We start from the raw sequence: 21,587 nt of genomic DNA, 5'->3' as shown, positions 1-21,587 counted from the left end.
TTTAAAGCCGGGCAGCGGAGGTGCTCAGGGATGGTTCAGTAGTGGACAGGGATGGTTGGACTCGATGATCTCCAAGGTCTTTTCCAACCAAGTGATTCGATGATTCTGTGAAGCAGCCTTCCCTGGATACATTCCTTCAGTGAAACCGATTCGATTTGATTTATAGGATCCCCAAGGTGGGGGACAGAGCGAACAGAGCCAGGGGCGTACACAATGACGTCGTTTTATTTAAACATTTACTCCAAGAAATATAAAAAACCCCATGAAGAAGACAAGGACAGCACTAACCCAGGCCCCTCGCAGCTACAGGACGAGTTGTTCCCACATCCTCCGAGTTGGGGATTCTTTTCTTGCTCCAACCTCCTCCCTTGCTCGCCCGCGGCCGGGACGGGGCAACCAATGCGGGAGAAGCTTCATCAGGCTAAAAAGATGTTGCTGGCGGGGAGGATGAACCAAAATGATGCTTTTTTGGGGGGTAAAAGCAGTTTTTTGGTGATTTTTCCACCCTAGTTCAGTGGGGCTGCGACATCTGCTTGTGCCACAACCCCCCCAGAATACCAATATTGCTAAAAAAAGCAGAATATTTGACTTTTCCACCCAGCTGCTCTGGGTATTTTATCCCTAACTTACCTCAAAATGAAAAAAACCCACCTTTTTTTTAACTGCAAAAGTCCCCAACCGGGCGTGAACACCACGATTGCCGCCCTCGAGCACCCAGAGTGAGCCCTTGGGGCAAGCGGGCTTGGAAAAAAAATGTTACTAATTCAAAATAAACCCTAAAAAAATGCAAAATTGAAAATAAAAACATAAAAATCACCCTTGTGTTGCGTGGAGGCAGAGCCGGGCTCTGCTCAGAAAGGCACCTCGTTTCTCCAGCACAGTGCACAGCGTCGTAGAAGGGACTTTGGGCTTGATACCAGGCAGGAATAATTAATAATAATTAAAACAAATTAAGAATTCGGAACAAAAAAAAAAAAAAAAAAAAGCTTTAGGGCTCCCCCTCTTCATCCCTGAGATCTCCCTGGGGTGGGCGAGGGCTGCGACAGCGGGGAAGGGAGCCCCAAAATGATGCCGAGGGCTGGGTTTGGCCCTTGGGGGATGCGGGATGAGAGCTCTATCCCGAACCCCTCTGGGAAAAGGGGTGCTGGGGGAGGGACCCCCAAAATTCTAGTGCTCAAAGCAGGGGAAACTGGGGAAAAATGCTAAAAAATTGGGATATTAGGGAAAAAAATGCCAAAAAATGGAGATAGTAGGGAAAAAAAGGTGTTTTGGAGCTGCTCTCAAGGTCCCCAGTATAACCCCAAGCCCGTGGCTCGGGGTATTTGTGGCCGGGAAGAGGGGAAATAATACAAAAGTGATGAAAAAATACAAATAAAATAAAAATAATTAAAAAAAAGATCCCCCCAAAATAAGCCCGGATGCGCCAAAAGATCCTGCTACGGTCGGGAACTCAAAAAACAAAAAAAAAAGCCGTGGTGTGTGTGGGGGGAAATAAGAGCCCCCTCGCAGGCTTTGGAACTGGGAGAGCAGGGAGTTCGAACCGCGGCTGGCTTGGAAAAGCGGGGTTCGGGGCCCCGGCGCCGGGGGGGGACCCCTCAGATGGTGCGGGGGTTGTATTCAGGCAGCTTGCGCAGCTTCTCCTTCTCCGCGTCGGTCTCGTCGCGGGCGATCACCAGCGAGTGGGCGTAGCCCATGGCCACCTGCGACAGGGGAGAAACGGGCAAACTGAGGCACAGGGGCTGTGCGTCTTGGGTTTCCCCTCCCTGTTTGTACCCAGGAGCATGTTTGAGCATCCCATGGGTGTGTTGAGTTATGTATGGCCTCAGCTATTTACCGGAGGGGGTGGTGTCCAAACACCCTCCTTCCAGCACCCCATCAGTGTCATGAGTTGTGTACAGCCTCAGCCACCACATTTATGTAAAGAGTGGAGTCCATGCACCCCCCCCGCATCGCTTCATGCGTGTGAGGAGCTGTACACAGCCTCAGCTGCTGCATTTATCTAAGGGGGAGGGTTCAAGCACCCTCCTTCCAGCATCTCATGGGTGTCAGGAGTTGTGCTCAGCCTGAGCTACTGCATCTATTTAAGTGGGGGAGAGCATCCATGCATCCACCCACCACCATCCCATCAGTGTGATGAGCTGTGCTGAGCCACAGCCACCTTATTTATTCAAAGGGGGACTGTGAACACCTTCCCTCCCTCAGTCTATAGGTGTGATGAGTTGTGTACAGCCTCAGCCACAGCATCTATTTAAGAAGGTCTACGTGCTCTCCTTCCAGCAGCCCATGGGTGTGATGAATTGTGCACAGCCTCAACTACTGTATTTATTTTAAGGGGGGGGGGAGTCCTCATGCCCACCCTCCAGCATCACATCTATGTCATGAGTTATGCACATCCTCAGCCACTGTATCTAAGGGGAAAGTCTCTGTGCCTTCCCTCCAGCAGCCCATCAGTGCGATAGTTGTGCACAGCCTCAGCCACTGCGTTTATTCAAGGGGGATCCACAACCCCCTCCTCCGGCATCCCATGGGTGATGAGCTGTGTAAAGCCTCAGCTACCTCATTTATTCAAGAGGGGCTCCATGCACCCTCCTTTGAGCATCGCATCGGTGTGATGCCACCCATTTATTTAAAGGTGAGGGGGTCCACATACTCACCCTCAAGCTATGTGATGAGCTGTGGACATCAGTGTGATGAGCTGCGTACAGCCTCAGCTACCATCTTTATTTAAAGGGGGTCTAGGTGCCCTCCCTCCAGCATCACATCAGTGCCATGAGTTTTGCACATCCTCAGCCACCTTATTTATTCAAGGAGGGTTCCGTGCACCCACCTTTGAGCATCACATGGGTGTCACGAGTTGTGCACAGCCTCAGCTACTGCGTTTATTTAAAGGGAGGGGTTCACACATCCCCCCTTCCAGCATCCCGTAGGTATGAAGAGTTGTGTACAACCTTAGCTACCTTACTTATTTAAGGGGGGTTACACATCCTCCCTCCAGCACCACCCCTCACCTGCTCTGTGTAGATCCCATCCAGGGTCTTCACCTCTTGGGCAGCCGTTGAGGATTTGGGTTTGTGGTCCCCGTAGCCCTGCCAAATGCAACCCACGGAGGGGGCAAAATCAACAGGGGGTGTGTGGGAAGCACCAGTCTCTCCTGCTAGTGGCTGGAGGAGCACCTTGGGGTGTCAAGGGGTGGGGTGTCCTCAGCAAACCCTTCTTACCAGTTCCCCAAAGGTAGGTGAGGGCCCCCAGCTGATGGTGCTCTCATCTGCCGCCACGATGATGCTGCTCTTCCTGCAGCAGGGTGCAAGGCAGGGTGACCCCACACTCCCCGAAGACTGCCCCACAGGCAGCTGCACCCCAAAAATCGGGGATATTTGGGGGGCTGGGACTTACCCACAGGCCAGGCTGCGGATTTTCCAGCCGCAGAGGTCCTGCACGGCTTTGGGGTACATGGTGGACTCTCGAGAGGTGTTGGTCGCACCCCAAAAAAACAAGCCACCTGCAAGGCCCGACATTAATGACCAAATTACAGCACGCTCCAAATAACCCCAAATAACGATGCATTTGCTTTAAAACACCAAAATCCCAACCTGTCTCGCTGACGGCAAAGGAGCACGTGTAGCCAGCGTAGATCTGCGCCGCCCCGCGGCCTGGGAAGTCGAAGAGCTTGACCAACCGAGGCACCATCTCGTCCTTCTGCTCAGCGTGGCCCAGCCGCCCGTAGCCCCCAAATCCCCAGGAGAAAACGCGCTTCTGCGAGTCCAGGACCAGCTGGGGATGGAGAAACGTCCCCCTGTGCCACCAGCAGCTGAGACCTAACCAGCTCGGCGCAGGGAAAGCTGCAGCAGCCACAATGAACAGCATTGATTGCAGCGTGTGTCGTAAATGCCAAATGCACGCTGCAAATCTGTCCTTAAATCACAGAATCGTGGAATACCTTCGGTTGGAAGGGACCTTAAAGCCCAGCTTCCACCCCCTGCCATGGGCAGGGACACCACCCTCTGGATCAGAGTGCTCAAAGCCCCATCCAACCCGTCCCTGAACACCACCAGCAAATCTTTAGCCTTAAATGCATCCTGCAAACCTCCGTCCTTAAATGCAAGCTGCAAGGATTAATCCTTAAACGCAGGCTGTCAATATTTAGCCTTAAATACACTCCGTCAAGTATTTATGCCTAAACACACACTGCAAATATTTAACCTGATATGAACGCTGCAAGTCTTGATCCTTAAAGCACCCTGCAAGTCTTTATCCTTAAACACACGCTGCAAGTGTTTATCCCTACACGCACACTGCAAATCTCTATGTTTATATGCCGGCTGCAAGACTTCACCCTTAAATGCACACTGCAAATATTAATCGTTAAACACAAACTGCACATTTCAGTCCTTAAATGCCTGCTGTAAAGCTTGATCCTTAAATGCATCCTGCAAATTTCCGTCCTTAAATGCTGGCTGCAAACTTCAATCCTTAAACGTGCCCTGCAAATATTTATCCTTGAACACACACTGCAAATATTTAACCTGATAAGCACGCTGCAGGTCTTGATCCATAAATGCTGCATATATTCATCCTTACATGCATGATGCGAATCTCTGTCCGCAAATGCACACCGCAAACCTCTATACTTATATGCACGCTGCAAACATTAATTCTTATTCACACACTGCACATTTCAATTCTTAAATGCCTGCTGTAAAACGTCATCCTTAAATGCAGGCAGATCATAGAACCATGGAATGGTTTGGGTTGGAAAGGACCTCAAAGCCCATCCAGTTCCACCCCCTGCCATGGGCAGGGACACCTCCCGCTGGATCACTTTGCTCCAAGCCCCATCCAACCTGGCCTGGAACCCCTCCAGGGATGGGGCAGCCACCACTGCTCTGGGCAACCTGGGCCAGGGCAACCGCCTCTCAGCAATGTATTTCTTCCTATGATCTCATCTTAATCTCTCCTCTTTCAGCTCAGAACTGTTCCCTCATCCTATCCCTGCACTCCCTGATCCAGAGCCCCTCCCCAGCTTTCCTGGAGCCCCTTTCAGCACTGGAAGCTGCTCTAAGGTCTCCCCACAGCCTTCTACTCTCCAGGCTGAACAACCCCAACTCTCTCAGCCTGTCCTCGGATGGCAAATCTCAATCCTTACAGGCATGCTGAAAGTATTTTTCCTAAAATGCATGCTACAGCTCTCTAGCCTTAAATGCACTGTACAAACCTCTAACCTTACACGCACCCCAAGACGTTCACCCTTAACCCTATGCTGCAAATCTATCAGGCTGTGGGTATTTACAATAGAATCACTAAGGTTGGAAAAGTCCTCTGAGCTCATCCAGCCCAACCGCACTGTGCCTGTAAACCAAGTGCCACAGCCACACGTATTTTAAACCCCTCCAGGGACGGAGACTCCATCACCTCCCTGGGCAGCCTCTGCCAGGGCTTCACCACTCTGTCAGTGAAGGAATTTTTCCCTCTATCCAATCTGAACCTGCCCTGGTGCAACGTGAGGCCATTTCCCCTCATCCCATGGCTGTCCCTCGGGAGCAGAGCCCAGCACCCACCTCCCCACAACCTCCTCTCAGGAGCTGCAGAGAGCCATGAGCTCTCCCCTCAGCCTCCTCTTCTCCAGGATAAACAGCCCCAGGGCCCTCAGCCGCTCCCACAACCCCTGTTCTCCAGACCCTTCCCCAGCTCCTTTCCCTTTTCCGGATGCGCTCCAGCCCCTCCAGGTCCTTCTGGGAGTGAGGGGCCAGAACTGAACCCAGGATTCGAGGTGCGACCTCCCCAGCGCTGAGCCCAGGGGTTATGGTTTAGTGCCCACCGTGAACATCCCCCATACCGTGTGGTTGGCCCCGCAGGCCACGTCCCGCACCACCACGTTGGGGACAGGCAGGATCTGCCCATCTTTGGTCTTCTCGATGAAGATGGCCACACGGCGCGGCACCAGCTCGCAGTCGTACTCTATCCGCTGTGCCCGGGCGATGAATTTTCCATCCGAATTATGCCCTGCGGATGAGCACCAGCATCAAAACAGGGTGTTCACCCTCCTGCACCCCATTATTTCCAAGCCAGCTGCAGAAGTCCCCCTTTCATTTGCAAACCCACCACACGTGCAGCTCCCACCACACTGTTTTTGCTGGGGAAGTATGCTTTGGTTGCCACATGGGGAAACTGAGGCAGGGAACTTCTTCTTCCCTCCCCTAAACCCTATAATAGCTCAAAATTTCAGCAAAGTACCCCAAAACAGCACCATACCCAGCTGCCCGTACTCGGGGCACCCAAAGGAGTAGAGGTTTCCTTTGCAATCCACGATCATGCTGAATTCAGCCCCGCAGGCCAGTTTGGTGATGGGCTGCCCGTTGTACATGATCTGTGGGAGAAGGAAAAAAAGGGTTAAAAAAATAAGAAAACAGGAAAAAAAATCTTAATTTCCCGGGAGGGACCCCCAAAATCCTCAAATCTGGAGGTTTATTTTAAATTCATCTTTGCATTTATCTGCACTGAACCAGCATCCTTGAGGGATGCTCTTGTATCCTCACGGAGTTTGGGCTCTGCTAGCGATTTTTTTTTTAATGAGCAACCCCCAAATCTGCCCATTTTTTACCCCAAACCACGTTGGGACGCAGAGAAAAGAGTGGTGCTACCTGTGCAGGGCTGGGCACAGCATCCGTCTGGTTCCCCAGCCCCAGCTGCCCCATTTTATTCTCCCCAAAAGCAAACACCGAGCCACTTTCTGCAATGAAGAAAACAAAAAAATTGAGCAAAAGAGGCTGATTTCAGCTGATTTGCCCCCAAATGGGAGTTTTTTTCCCCCCAATACCTGTCAGTGCCAGGGTGTGGTTCCGGCCGCAGGCTGCCAGCACAATGGCTTCACTCCCCAGCACCTCGATGAGCTTCGGGGCTTCCACCCGCTTTGTGTCCCCGTGGCCCAATTGTCCTTTTTCATTGCGACCTAACCCAAAATCATAGAATCATGGAATGGTTTGGGTTGGAAGGAACCTCAATGCCCACCCAGATCCAACCTCTGCCATGTGCAGGGTCACTTCCCACTGGATCAGGAGGCTCCAAGCTCCACCCAATCGGGCCTTAGACACCTCCAGGGATGAGGCAGCCCTTGCATTGGGGTACAAGAGGGGTACAAGAGGGCCTTCCCACCTTCAGTGTGAAAAATTTCTTCCATATATCTAATCTAAATCTTTCCCCTTCCAATTTAAAGCCATTCCCCCTTTTCCATCACTCCAGGCCCTTATAAAAAGCCTCTCCCCAGCTTTCCTGGAGCTCCTTTCAGCCCTGGAAGCTACTCTAAGGTCTCCCCGCAGCCTTCTCTTCTCCAGGCTGAACAACCCCAGTTCTCAGCCTGGCCTCACAGCAAAGGTTCTCCAGCCCTCAGACCATCTCCATGGCCTCTTCTCGACCCATTCCAACAGCTCCATCTCCTTCTAATGCTGGGGACTCCAGAACTGGACACGAGGCTCCGGGTGGGGTCTCGGGAGTGAGGAGTAGAGGGGCAGAATCCCCTCCCTCACCCCGCTGGCCACTCTTCCCAGGACGAAGGCTCGTGGCATGGCCCCCCGCTGCACCCAGGGGGGTTTGGGGTGCTCACCCCAGCTCCAGAGCTTGCCCTCGGCGGTGATGAGCAGGCTGTGAGCAGCGCAGGGGCCCGAAACCACGCTCCGCACCTGAATCCCTGAGAGACACCCATACCGGTGCGGCCCCCACAGGTTCTGGCCCAGGTTCCGATATGCAACTGCAACCACAAAAGGGAAAAAACACAAAAGAAGTTAATTAATAAAAAATCTCATTAACTAGAAACGCATTAAAATGAACCAGAAAAAGAATTAATTTCATATAAAAGCAAGCGGTGCATTTATTTGGCTTTGCCGAGAGGCGCTGCACCCCAAATTCTGCCCCAGATTATGATACCCAACTGTAATTCCTCTCCAAATTAATAAAAGGAATGAATCAATTATAAACACATTAAAATTAAGCAGGAAAAAAGTTAACATAAAGGCATACAAAGCAAACCGCACATTTATTTGGCTTCATAGGACCCAGCGCACCCCAAATTTGGGCCCAAATTACAATATGTAACAGTAATTCCTCCCCACATTAATTAATAAAACGAATTAATTAAATATAAATGCATTAAAATTAATTAATTAAATATTCATGCATAAAAATAAGCAGGCTGCTTGTCTGGCTTTGCAGGAGACCCAACGCACCCAAAATTCTGGCCTACATTATGGTACACAACTCTAACTCTGCTCCATATTAATTAATTAAAATAATTAATTAACTAAAAAAGCATTAAAATTAAGCAGAGATAGAATTAATTTACTATAAATGCGTAAAAATTAAGCAGGCTGTTTATTTGGCTTTGCAGGAGAGCCAGTGCACCCCAAATTACAATATCCAACTGTAACTCCTCCCCAAATTAATTAATAAAAGGAATTAATTAACTAGAAATAATAAAAGGGATTAATTAACTAGAAACACATTAAAAGTGAGCAGAAAAATAATTCATATAAAGGCATACAAAGCAAACAGCGCATTCATTTGGCTTTGCAGGAGACCCAGCGCACGCCAAATTCAGGCTCAGATCATGATATGCAACTGTAACTCTGCTCCATATTAATTAATAAAAATAATTAATTAGATATAAACGCATTAAAATTAAGCAGAAAAAGAATTAATTTAATATAAAGGCATAAAAAGTAAGCAGTGCGTTTGTTTTGCTTTGCAGGTGTCCCAGCGCACCCCAAATTCCAGCCTAGATTACAATACGCCACTGAAGCTGTGCCCTAAATGAAAGGAATTAATTAAATAAAAATGCATTAAGATGAGACAGGAAAATTAAGGGAATAGAAATGCATGGAAAATGAGCAGCGTTTGTTCTGCTTTGCAGGAGACTCATCGCACCCCAAATTCCGGCCCAGCTCACAGAACGCAACTGGGAACAAACACCCTCCAAAAATACTAATTAAAAATTCATTAAATATTTACGCATAGAAAGAAGCAGAAAAAAAAAATAATTGAAGTGTAAATGCATAAAAATTGAGCAGCACATTTCTTTGGCTTTGCAGGAGGCCTGGCACACCCCGGAATACAACAAAACTCCCCAAAATAATAAATGAAAAAAAATATTTGGGTAAAAATGCATAAGAATAAGCTGGAAAATAATGAAATAAGATAAAAGCTGCCCGGTTTTCTCACCTTGCTGCTTAGGCACTTCTTTGCGGCCGATCAGGTCCCAGTTGGTGGCTCCAAAGATGAGGAGCTGCCCCCGGCACTTGGAGCCCTCGAGTTTCTGCAAAGAGCAGGGACACGTCAGCGACCGAGGACAGCGGGACACAGGGGACACGGGGGGTGTGAGGGACATGGATGGCACTGGGGACACGAGGGACAAGGGGGTGTGAGGGACATGGATGGCACTGGGGACACGAGGGACACAGGGGGTGTGAGGGATATGGATGGCACTGGGGACACGAGGGACATGGAGGGGGTGAGGGACATGGATGGCACTGGGGACATGAGGGACACGGGGGTGTGGGGGACATGGATGGCGCTGGGGACATGAGGGACATGGAGGGGGTAAGGGACATGGATGGCATTGGGGACATGAGGGACACGGAGGGTGTGGGTGACATGGATGGCATTGGGGACATGAGGGACACGGGGGGTGTGAGGGACATGGATGGCACTGGGGACATGAGGGACACGGGGATGTGAGGGATATGGATGGCACCGGGGACATGAGGGACATGGAGGGGGTGAGGGACATGGATGGCATTGGGGACATGAGGGACACGGAGGGTGTGAAGGACATGTATGGCACTGGGGACAGGAGGGACATGGGGGTTGTGAGGGACATGGATGGCACTGGGGACACGAGGGACATCAGGGGGGTGAGGGACATGGATGGCATTGGGACATGAGGGACATGGAGGGTGTGGGGGACATGAGGACACAGAGATAGCGGCTCAAGGGACAACAGGAACATGGGGGACATGAGGGATGTGGAGGACATGGGGGCATTGGGGACATGGGGGACACGGGACACAGGAGACATGGGGGGACACTGGGGATGCGGGAGGCACAGGGAGCATCAAGGACATGGGAGACATTGGAGATCTGGGGGGCACTGGGGGACTACAGAGACATTGGGGACATCAGGGACATAGAGGACATGGGATGTGGGGGACATTGGAGAGTATCAGGGACAGTGGGGGTACAAGGGGGATACAAAAGGGGTACAAGGAAGTGGTGCTGGGGTGGACTGGGAGTACAAGGGGGGTGCAAGAGGGGTACAAGGGAGTGGCGTTGGGGGTGTCCGAGAGGGGTATGGGGGTTGCATTGAGGTACACAGGGGTACAAGAGGGGAACACGGGGGATTTATGGGGGTACAAGGTGGGGGGGCAAGGGAGGTGAAGAGGGGATATACATGGGGAGAACGCAGAGGGTCCATGGGGGCTACAAGGGGGGTACACAGAGGGTCCATGGGTGGTGAATAGGGTACACGTGGGGTGCATGAGGTCTACATGGGGGACACAAGGGGAGGAACACAGAGGGCCTACAGGGGATCCAGGGGGTTACAAAAGGGGTGCCTGTGGGTACAGGGTGGGAACACGGGGGGTGCACAGGGAACGCATGGAGGTACAAGGGGACCCAAGGAGGAAACACAGGCAGTGCACAGTGGGTACATGTGGGCACACAAGGGGTACAAGCACCCCCCATCCCGCTCACAATGGGCTCCTTGCTGTGCTCGGGCACATGGGGGATCCAAGGGGGTACAGGGTGGGAACACGGGGGGTGCACGGGGAACGCATGGGGGTACAAGTGGGTCCAAGGTGGGAACACGGGCAGTGCACGGTGGGTACATGTGGGCACACTGGGGCATACACCTGCTCACGATGTGTTCCTCGCTGTGCTTGGGTACATTGGGGGTGCAGGGGGGATCCAAGGGGATCAAAGGGGGTACAGAGTGGGAACAAGGGGGTACACAAGGGGTACAAGCTCCCCCATGACGCGCTCCTTGCTGTGCTCGGGTACACGGAGGGCACACGGGGGATCTAAGGGGGTACCGGGTGGGAACACGGGGTTACACGAGGGGCACACACGGGGTACAACCCCCTCAACTCACGATGCGCTCCTTGCTGTGCTCAGGCTCGCAGATGACGGCGCCGTGCGCCCTGCCCGCCGCCCCCGGTGCCGCCGCGGTCCTGCCGTGCCTCCTGCCGCCGGGGCTGCCGTCCTCCCGGCGCGGGCGCCGTTCCCGGGCCGCCGCCTCCTCCTCCTCGCTGCTGCCGCCGCTGCTGCCCCCGCGCTCCGTCCGCCGCCGCCGCCGCCGCCGCAACGGGGCAGACCCGTTCCCCGCGGGGCTCGGCGCGCCCGCCCGCCGCCGCGGCATCGGCTGGGGGGGGTAGGGGATGGGTGGGACCCCCAGCAGGGACCCCCCCCTTGGGGACACCCCCCGGGCATCGGCTGGGGCGGGAGGGGACGGGTGGAACCCCTGAGCAGGGACCCCCGGGGACACTCCTTGGGGACCCCCCCCGGGGCATCGGCTGGGGGGGCAGGGGATGGGTGGGACCCCGGGGACACCCCCAGAGCAGGGACCCCCGGGGACCCCCCCCCAGAACAGGTCACGGGAATGGGCTGGGGGCAGTGTAGGGGATGTGTGGGACCCCAGGGACACCCCCGCGACATCGGCTGGGGGCAGGGGTAGGGGGATGGATGGGACCCCCGGGGACACCCCCGGCCCCGAGGCATGGGCTGGCAGCAGGTTTAGGGGTATGGGTGGGACCCCCGGGAACACCCCCCGAGGGTACGGGAATGGGCTGGGAGCAGGGTTAGGGGGATGGATGGGACCCCCGGGAACACCCCCGAGAAGGTATCCCCGGGAACAGCCCCAGGGCATGGGAATTAGGGGAATGGGGGCAGGGACAGGGACCCCCCCCTCCGCCCCCAGAGCACGGGAAGGGGCACGGGGACCCCCGGGGGCACCCCCCGAGGGCACGTGTAGCACCTTATGGGGTACGGGGGGCGGGACTGGGAGAAAGTTATTGGGGGGGTAAATAGGGGAGAGAGGGGGAGCAGGGGGCAACGGACCCCCCCCCGAGGGGACGTGGAGCAAATGGGGGGGACGGGGACAGGGGAATCCCAGAGCGCACAAAGTTAGGGGGTGAATAGGGGGAAAGGAGGGGCAAAGGGAGGGGGAGCAGGGGGCAAGGGACCCCCCTAGAGCACGGGGAGGAAGATATGGGGGGGGAACAGGGGGAAAGGGGGTCAGGGCCAGGGGGAGCCCCTGAGATGTCGGGAGAAAGTTATGGGGGGAACGGTGGGGTGCAAGAAGAGGGGGTGATAACAGGGGGGGAAGGGAGGATAGAAAGGGGGGGACAAGCAGGGGGAAGGGAGGGTGGCAGGGACAGGGACCCCCCCTAGGGCACTTGGAGAAAAGTTTAAGAGGGGAATGGGGGGAAAAGGGGGGGCAAAGGAGAGGTGCAAGGGGGATGGTGATAAGGGGTGTGAAAAAGGAGGGCTGAAAAAGAGGGGGCAAGGGTGGAATGGTAAAACGGTGGGTGAGAAGGGAGGCTTAGAAACGGGGTGCAAGGGAGGGGAGCAAAGGGGGGGGCTGGAAAGAGGGGGACAAAGGGGAAGGGGAACCCCCCAGGGGACTTGGAGAAAGTTTAAGGGGGGGTTACGGAAGAAAGGGGGGTGCAGAGGGGGGTGCAAAAGGGGGAAGGGGGCATGGAAAGGGGGGTAAAAAGGAGGGAATTGGAAAGGAGGGGGATGAAAAGAGGAGGGCAGTGGGGGCAAGGGGATGGGGGGGGTACGGGAGGGGGGTAAGGGAGAGACGACCCCCCCCGAGGGCACCTGGAGAAAGTTTAAATGGGTTGGAAAGGGGGGTGCAAGGGGAGAAAAGGGGGTGTGTGTGCAAAAGGAGGGCGTGAAAAAGCGGGGGGTGCAAAAGGGGAGTTGAAAAAGAAGGGATTGGAAAAAGAGGGTGCTAAGGTGGGAGCGCAAAAAGGGGGGATTGGGAAGAGGGGGTGCAGTAAGAGGGGTTGGAAAAGTGGGGGTGCAAAAGGGTGGTGCTAAGGGAGGGATTGCAAAGGGGGGTTAGAAAGGGGGTGCAAAAAGGGGGGTGCTAAGGAGGGGACTGATAAGGGGGAATTGGAAAGGGGTTTGCAAAAATGGGGAGCAAGGAGGAGTGGAAAGGGGGGGGCTGAAAAAAGAGGGACCTGGAAAAGGGGGGCTTGGGAAGTGGGGGTTCAAAAATGGAGTTTGGAAAGGGGGGAGTTACCCGAGGGAGTGCAAAGGAGCAATTTGGAGGGGGGGTGGAAAGAGGCAGTGCGGGGGGTGTTGCAAAAAGTGGGGGTGCAAGGGAGGGGTTGCAAGGGGGGGGGTACAAAGGGATGATTTGCAGGTGGGGTGGAAGGAGGGGATTGTATGAAGTGGGGTGCAAAGGGGGGGTTATACGAGGGGGGTCCAAGGGTTACTTGTTTGGGGGATGCAGTGCAGACAGGGAGGGGGGAAGGTTCGGGGTTGGGGGGGGCATGCGGAAGGGGAATTCGCGGCAAGAAAACGGCCCGGAGACAAAAAGTCCCCCCCGGGAAAGGAAGTGATGGGGGCGGGGGGTGGCCCGGGGGGGTGGCAGAGGGTCCCCCTCCCTTCTCACCCCAAACTGGCCCCCAGGAAGGAAGTGGAGGGGGCTATGGGGGGGGGGGGGGGGGGGGCGGGAGGCGCAGAGGATCCCCCAAAGCCTCCCCCCCGGAAGGAGACCGAGGGGACTGTGAATGGTGGGGGTGTCTAAGGAGTCCCCCCTCCCATCTCATCCCCCAATTCCCCCCCAGAAGGAAACGGAGAGGGCTGTGAATGGGGGGGTCGCAGGGGATCCCCCCTCCCTTCTCCCCCCCCCCCCACCTGCTCTGGGGGGGCCCTGCTCTTCCTCCTCCTCCTCCCTCTGCTCTTTGTTGGGGAGGGGATGCTCTTTGGGGGAGGAGGAGGGTACCCACAAACCCCACCAGTCCACCTTCCATCCTTCTCCCTGCCCCCCCCCTTTTTTTTCTCCAATTCCCCCCTTTATTCCCAGCGAACAATGGGATCTCTGTCTGCTCCCATCAAACCACGTGGATCCGCCTGCTCGCTCCTTTTTTTTTTTAAGCCCCCCCCCCCCCCCCCATCCTTTTTCCCTTCCTCCTCCCCCCGTTTTTCCCCCCTTATCCCCCCCCATTCCAAACCTGCTTTTAGGGCGAAGGGTGCAGCATAAAGCAAGCCCCAACTCGGGGCCTTTGCACTATTTTTGGTGGTGTTTCCTGTGGCAGAAAACAAAAAAAAAAAAAAGAAAGAAAAAGGAGGTGATTTCTTTTCTTCTTTTTCCCTTTCCTTCCTCCCCCCCTTTCCTTTTTTCCAGCGCCCACCCACCAGATCCACTCAAAATGTAAATATGAGCCGCCCGGCCCAGGGCTGCAACACAAAACAGAAACACATGTAAAGGCAGGAAAAGGGGGGGCGAAAAAAACCCCCATCTTCCTTTGGAGAGGAAGAGGCCGCAGGGCCCGGCGGGGCCGAGGGCTCCATCTCCAGGCCGGGAAGACTCGGGAGAGGGAAGGGCTGCCCCCCACCAGGGCAAAAAGCACATTTTAGCCTATATTTTATAGCTATTTATTGGTTTTTTTTTCTTTTGGAAAAAAAAAAAAATCCCCTCACTTTACATTGTAAAGGCCCAACGCCCTCCCAGTGCCATCACCAGTGTCCCCACAAACTGGGGTGAGCCCAAACCCTTCCCAGTGCCATCAGCAGTGTCCCCACAAACTGGGGTGAGCCCAAACCCTTCCCAGTGCCATCAGCAGTGTCCCCACAAACTGGGGTGAGCCCAAACCCTTCCCAGTGCCATCAGCAGTGTCCCCACAAACTGGGGTGAACCCAAACTCTTCCCAGTGCCATCATCTGTGTCCCCACAAACTGGGGTGAGCAGAGCACCCTCCAGTGCCATCACCAGTGTCCCCACAAACTGGGGTGAGCCCAGTGCCCTCCCAGTGCCATCACCACTGTCCCCAGAAACTGGGGTGAGCCCAGCGCCCTCCCAGTGCCATCACCACTGTCCCCACAAACTGGGATGAACCCAAACCCTTCCCAGTGCCATCACCAGTGTCCCCACAAACTGGGGTGAGCCCAGCGCCCTCCCAGTGCCATCACCAGTGTCCCCACAAACTGGGGTGAGCCCAGTGCCCTCCCAGTGCCATCACCAGTGTCCCCACAAACTGGGATGAGCCCAGTGCCCTCCCAGTGCCATCACCAGTGTCCCCACAAACTGGGGTGAGCCCAGTGCCCTCCCAGTGCCATCACCAGTGTCCCCACAAACTGGGATGAACCCAAACCCTTCCCAGTGCCATCACCAGTGTCCCCACAAACTGGGGTGAGCCCAAACCCTTCCCAGTGCCATCACCAGTGTCCCCACAAACTGGGGTGAACCCAAACTCTTCCCAGTGCCATCATCTGTGTCCCCACAAACTGGGGTGAGCAGAGCACCCTCCAGTGCCATCACCAGTGTCCCCACAAACTGGGGTGAGCCCAGTGCCCTCCCAGTGCCATCACCAGTGTCCCCACAAACTGGGGTGAGCCCAGTGCCCTCACATCCCATGGGATCAGGGGCTCCAAGCCCCATCCAACCTGGCCTTCCAACAGCTCCATCTTCTTCTTATCTTGAGGATTCCAGAACAGGACCCAATACTCCAGATAAGGTCTCACAAGAGAGGAATAGAGGGGCAGAATCCCCTCCCTCCCTGCTGGTCCCACTGCTTTGGGTGCAGCCCAGGACACGGTTGGTTTTTGGGCTGTGAGCGCACGTGGCCGGCTCATGTTGAGCTTCTCATCGACCTGCAATGCTCCCCACCCTCTCCCCCAAATGCTCATATTGCCTTTATTGCAGGTCTTTTTTTTCCCCCGAAGAATGCCTTTATTCTTTATATCGCAAAGAATCTCCCCCCAAATGCACATACTCCCTACATTGCCAAGCATTTCCCCCCCAAGTGGAAATTTTCTCTATGCTACAAAGTGAGCTTTCCTAAGAAATAAATGCATATATTCCCTTTATTGCAAATATTTCCCTTATTGTGAATATTCCCCCTCCAAATGCACATTTTCCCTACATTGCAAATCATTTCCCCCTCAAAACTGCACATTTTTTCCTATATAGCAAAGAGTTTACACAGGAAAATATGCACATACACCCTTTATCACAAAGAATTCCCTCAAATGCACGTTTTCGATCTGTTGCCAAGAGTTTTATTCCCAAGAAATAAATGCCTATATTGCCTACGTTGTAGAGATTTTTCCCAATGAAAAATGTCTATATTCCCTATATTGCAAAGAATCCCACCCCCAAACCCACACATTCCCTCTCTCTTAAAGTTTTCCCAATTAAAAAATCTCCATATTCCCTATGTTACAGGTTTTTCCCCCAAGAAAAAAGGCATGTGTTCCCCACATTGCAAATAATCCCCACCCCTCCAAAAAAAAAGCTCACATTGCATTTATTATATTGCAAAAATGCCCACATTCCCTATATTTCATGCAGTTTTTGCAAAGGGAAAGCACGCCCTTGCCCCATAAAGCAAGATTTTTATGGGAGAAAAGAGTTCTTGCAAAGGGAATTTTATTACAGAGAGAAGATGCCCCCTCATCCCCCAAGAAAGAGATTTTTCCTGCAGAAGGGAAAACTCATTCACGCTCCATATTGCAGATTTTTTACCCCCTTTATCCCCAAAAGAACTCCATTTAACAGCTTATTTTTTTTCCCATCCCAGTGCCGTCTGGTGCAGCCACACTGAGATGTGATGATGTATTTGGAATTTGGGGTGCAATTCCAATGATTCCAGTTTGTGATGCATTTAGGATATGGGGATGCAAGTCTACTATGGGATATTACCCAAATTTGTGATGGATTTGAGAGATGGAATGTGATTCCAGTATGGGCTATCACCCGAATTCATGGTTTACTTGGGATATGGGGTGCAATTCCAGTGTGGGATGCAATGCCAGTTCGTGATGTGTTTGGGATATGGGATGCAATTCTATTATAGGATATAACCCCAATTTGGGACGGATTTGCAGTTTGAGATGGATTTGCAATGTGGGCACCACGTCCCATGAGATGCTGGTGGGCACCATTTTGGGCAAAACCTCCCAAAATTCCAAACCACCAGAAAAATCCCAGGGTTATTTAGGAAAAACTGCCTTTTCGGTGCTTTAAAGGGGCTAAAAGAATTCCTGTCTGACTTACTGAATCATCCACGCAGCATCTCGGCTCGGCAGCCTCCTGTCGCGTCGCTGCTTGGGCAGGATTGGGGAGATCAAAGTTTGGATGGAGAAGACTACGGCGCGCCGCGCTCCCCTGGGAAGGCGGGAAGAGAGGCGCCACGGCCTCAAACCAGCAGCGCCCAAAAAATGCCGGCGCGACCTTGGGGTTTTAAAAAGGCTTTGGCTGAGGAGGAAGAGTTTGGCGGTACTGCTTCCCCTCGCTGCCGGGATGGGTTTAAGCGTGCAGCCCAAGCATCGGCGCCAAATTCCCTCCCATTTCCCTCCTCGCGTCTACCCGCAGTGGATTTTTCCCTTAAAATTTGGAGTATTTTTGAAGAGAATCATAGAATCATGGAATCATTGAGGATGGAAAAGCCCTCTAAGCTTATCCAGTCCAACCATCAGCCCAACCCCACCGTGCCTGCTAAACCATGGCCCCAAGTGCCACCGCCACATGGTTTTTGAACCCCTCCAGGGATGGAGACTCCACCACTGCCCTGGGCAGCCCCTGACAGGGCCTGAGAATCCTTTTGCTGAAGGAATTTTTCCCACTATCCAATCTGAACCTGCCCTGGCGCAACGCGAGGCCATTTCCCCTCGTCCCATGGCTGTCCCTGGGGAGCAGAGCCCAGCACCCACCTCCCCACAAGCTCCTCTCAGGAGCTGCAGAGAGCCATGAGCTCTCCCCTCAGCCTCCTCTTCTCCAGGATAAACAGCCCCAGGGCCCTCAGCCGCTCCCACAACCCCTGTTCTCCAGACCCTTCTCCGGATGCGCTCCAGCCCCTCCAGGTCCTTCTGGGAGTGAGGAGCCAGAACTGAACCCAGGATTCGAGGTGCAATCCCTTCCCTGCTCCTGCTGCCACCCCAGGGCTGAGCCAAGCCAGGATGCTGGTGGCCCTCTTGGCCACCGGGGCCACCGCTGGCTCGTGTTCAGCCGCTGTCATCCAACACTCTTTTCAACAGGCATTTTTGAAGACATTCTGCAGCTTTTTGCCCTAATTCTGGTAGAAATGAAAAATTAAAGCACAGCCTTGAGGAGCACAGGGGGATTTGGGTTTTTTAGGGGTTTTCCGTGATCCCGATAGCAACGTGATGGAATTAAACCACTGGAACCCATCTAGGTCCCTAAAAACATCTTTTTATTCCCCCCAAAATGCCCGCTGGGTTGTACAGGGTGGATGGGAAGATTTCAAAGCGATCTTGGCAGGTTGCATCAAGCCATGGGTTAAACTGGTTTCTCCTGGCATAGGGAAAAAACTAGTCTTACTTGTTCATTCCCACGGGAGTCTGGGCTGAGGAGGGACTCACCTTGGATAACCTTGGCCTTGCCTTGCCTTCCCCAACCCTGGATTTGGCCATGGGGTTTGCATCCCCAGCTGATGCCGTTTGGGGTATCCCTGGGGATAGTGATATTTGGGATGCGCCCGTAGCAATTGGAAAAAGTGGTTTGCAGTAAAACCCTCAGCAAAAATCACTTGGAGAGGGTGGCCCTGGGTGCTGCGAGGGAATGTGTGCAATGGGATTTGCATGCTCTGCCTGCAGCCTGGGAGCAAAAAGCCAGCTGGGGCAGCCGGCTGGAGATTTGCTGCAATAAATGCAAGTCCCTTTTCATGCTCTTTTTGCAGCCCAGCAGCACTGCTGAAGTTTTGTAGCCAGTCACTGGTGCCCTTGGAGGTGGTTTATCCTCCAGGTGAAGCATACGTTGAATTTTACCAAGCATTTAGTGCAAGTGAGGGGAATTTAAGGGCTGGTTTGCCTCCGACGTGTGGGATGTTGCAGGCAGATGGGGCTTCAGAAAGGTTTTGCTGCAAAGAACCCTCTTTTGCTGGGAATTGCATGGCCGGGAGGTGCAGGGGAAGCAAGGGGTGAGATAAAGAGATGAACGCATGCCTTGCAAGCCTGTGTGCTCACTGCGTGCAGGTTTATGCACCTCTGGACGAGCTAAAAAAAGTGAATGCATGCTTTGCAAACTTGCCTGTTCACTGCATACGTGTTTCTGCACCTCCCAGGGTTTTCCAGCTGGGAGACCAGCAAGCAAAACCAGCCCAGCTGCTTTCTTGCACCACACACTGAGAGGTCCAGCACCTTCCTCTGGCATTTCTAGCAAGGCTGTGATGCAATGGACATCAGCTTTTGGCATCTCCCTGTAAGGTGTTTCCAAAAAACCTCTGGAGAAGTTGGGACAAGCCTTGGAGGAGTTGTCCCAATGCCTTCCCCAGGAGGGTGCCAGCAGAGGGCATCCCCGGACCAGCTCCATCACCCCAGTTCCATAGATCTCTGGAAATCTATATCTATATATATACCTGGAATGGTTCTACTTAAATAAATCCCTCCAATACACGTTACTGCTACGCCGTATCGTACCGAAGCACACGGCGCATTTACACAGGTATTTAAATGCCGAATATTTAAAGTACCTTGAAAAGCCTCCGTTCACACCCATAAAAACAGGTTTATTGAGTTCCTGTTACATATTGTAAAGCTTTATGGGGAGGGCATAAATCCACACAGGGAAGGGTTTCAATTCCTTCTGCTGCTTGGCTTGGGGTTTGTATTTTATCCCAGGTGCTGGTGGCCCTTGCGGGAGGTGGTGCAGGATGAGGCCAGTTGGGCTCAATCAGCATCACTAGCAGAGAAGGAGGCGGCTGCTTATTTAAGGTCTGAGGAGGGGTGCAGGCTGTTTGCTTGCCCAAATATCCCGTGGGTCCTTTCCTGGAGGTGTGAAGGTCTGGATCATTGATGCAAAACCTTCTGGATTCAACCACTGTGCCCACGGGTGGGTGACCCTCATCCTGCACTGAGCATCCCCCATCTTTTGTGGGTGAATAAAGCCACAAAAGTTGAGGGAGTTGAGGGACTTATTTTGGCTAAGTGGAGGTTGCCTTGCATGCAAGCACAAGGCGCATGGAGTTCCTTCCAAGCAAGGAGCTGGAAAAGCATCCTTAACCCTTGCAGGTGTTTGCTGTAAAAATGCAGCCCAGCACCTTGCAAAGGGGGGTTTGGGGACTCTTGCCTGGGTGCTGTAGCTGGAAGCCCCCATGCCTTGCAGGGGAGATGACCTGCAGGGTGACATTTTATTTTTAATGTATTTTTATTTTTAATCTGTTTATTTTTGGGGGCTATTTCAGCTCCCAGCACTCCAGGGTGGCCCAACCCTACTGATGCCAGCACCCAGCTCTGCCTGGGTCAGTGCTGCCTGCATGCTGGGCACCGCGCTGGTGCCAACGCGCCGGCCGTGAGCAAGAGAATCTCTCATTGCTCCTCTTTTTGCTGAGTGTGGGGTGAGTTTTTGGGGCTGGGGGCACCCTGGGGGTGCTGAGGAGGTTAACACTGTGGGGTGCATTATTGCAAGGGGGTTTGCAAAGCTGGGGAGGGTTCCTTGGTCAGGGAGTGCAGGGATGGGATGGGGAGGAACGGTTTGAAGTTGAAAGAGAAGAGATAGAGATGAGATCTTGGGGAGAAATGTTCTGCTGTGAGGGTGGGGAGGCCCTGGCCCAGGCTGCCCAGAGCAGTGGTGGCTGCCCCATCCCTGGAGGGGTTCCAGGCCAGGTTGGATGGGGCTTGGAGCCCCTGATCCAGTGGGAGGGGTCCCTGCCCATGGCTGGGGTGGAACTGGATGACTTTAAGGTCCCTTAAGGTTCCCCATGACCTTTCTGCTGCCTGCACCCCATGGCTGTGCCTCTGCATGGCTGGTGCAAAGGAAAACACTGCCCGCCTGTAAAGAGGTGGGTGCTGTGAGTGGTCTCCCTCCTGTCCTTGCTGTGCTCTTTGCAAAGCTGCTTTTGGGGTGCAATAACCCCTTGCTCCTTCGGGAAGGCTTTAAGTCCTGGCTGTGAAGTTTCTAGGGTGGGGAATGGGGTTGAGTCACAACTGAAATGCAAGCTGAAAAACCAGAAAAATGACTTTAGTTTCCATGATCGCTGCTTTTGCTGCTACTCAGCCCCCCCTCAAATGGGCTGTGGAGAGCCCCCCTATTCCAAATATCGGGACAGCAAGGATAAAGCCACCTTCACCCCGATGGGTCCTGTTCCCTCTTACAGGCAGGACTCAGCACCTCTGCATGCAGCAATTCTTGCCATTCCCCAAAGAAAAAGGTGTTTTTTTTTTTTGGCTGCCTCGGAGTCATTTGAAGGGTACTGGGATATTTTTCTGTTTTGCTGGGCTTGTTTGGCTGGTTTCGAGCTGGAATCAACCTGGCAACTATTTGGTTTGTTTGCAAGGGGTGTTTTCTGGCAGGGCTGGGCGGCAGCAGCTGGGGTGTGCCGGCAGGTTACGCCGTGACAGCCGCAGAAACTCCT

The 21,587-nt window shown here is 53.6% G+C and overlaps 1 protein-coding gene across 2 annotated transcripts; it reads right to left on the bottom strand.

The window, feature by feature from the left end:
* Positions 1–195: 195 nt before the first annotated feature.
* On the bottom strand, positions 196–17,425 carry RCC2 (regulator of chromosome condensation 2). Of its 2 annotated transcripts, none has more exons than XM_054085679.1 (14): positions 17,273–17,425; positions 14,229–14,303; positions 11,135–11,404; positions 9,208–9,301; positions 7,598–7,741; positions 6,815–6,946; positions 6,639–6,727; positions 6,250–6,364; positions 5,834–6,000; positions 3,591–3,771; positions 3,394–3,499; positions 3,219–3,291; positions 3,009–3,086; positions 196–1,700 (listed from the first exon to the last, which is right to left on the bottom strand). In XM_054085679.1, exons 3-14 carry the CDS (start codon positions 11,399–11,401, stop codon positions 1,596–1,598), a joined length of 1,551 nt encoding a protein of 516 aa, XP_053941654.1. In that variant the 5' UTR covers positions 11,402–11,404; positions 14,229–14,303; positions 17,273–17,425; the 3' UTR covers positions 196–1,595. The 2 variants fall into 2 exon arrangements, with proteins under 2 accessions (XP_053941654.1, XP_053941653.1); XM_054085678.1 differs by lacking the exon at positions 17,273–17,425 and adding an exon at positions 14,413–14,523.
* Between the last annotated feature and the right edge of the window lie 4,162 nt (positions 17,426–21,587).

The sequence above is a fragment of the Cuculus canorus genome, chromosome 21, assembly GCF_017976375.1.
Source record: "Cuculus canorus isolate bCucCan1 chromosome 21, bCucCan1.pri, whole genome shotgun sequence".
NCBI lineage: Eukaryota > Metazoa > Chordata > Aves > Cuculiformes > Cuculidae > Cuculus > Cuculus canorus.
This window is presented reverse-complemented; position numbering and strand designations above follow the sequence as displayed.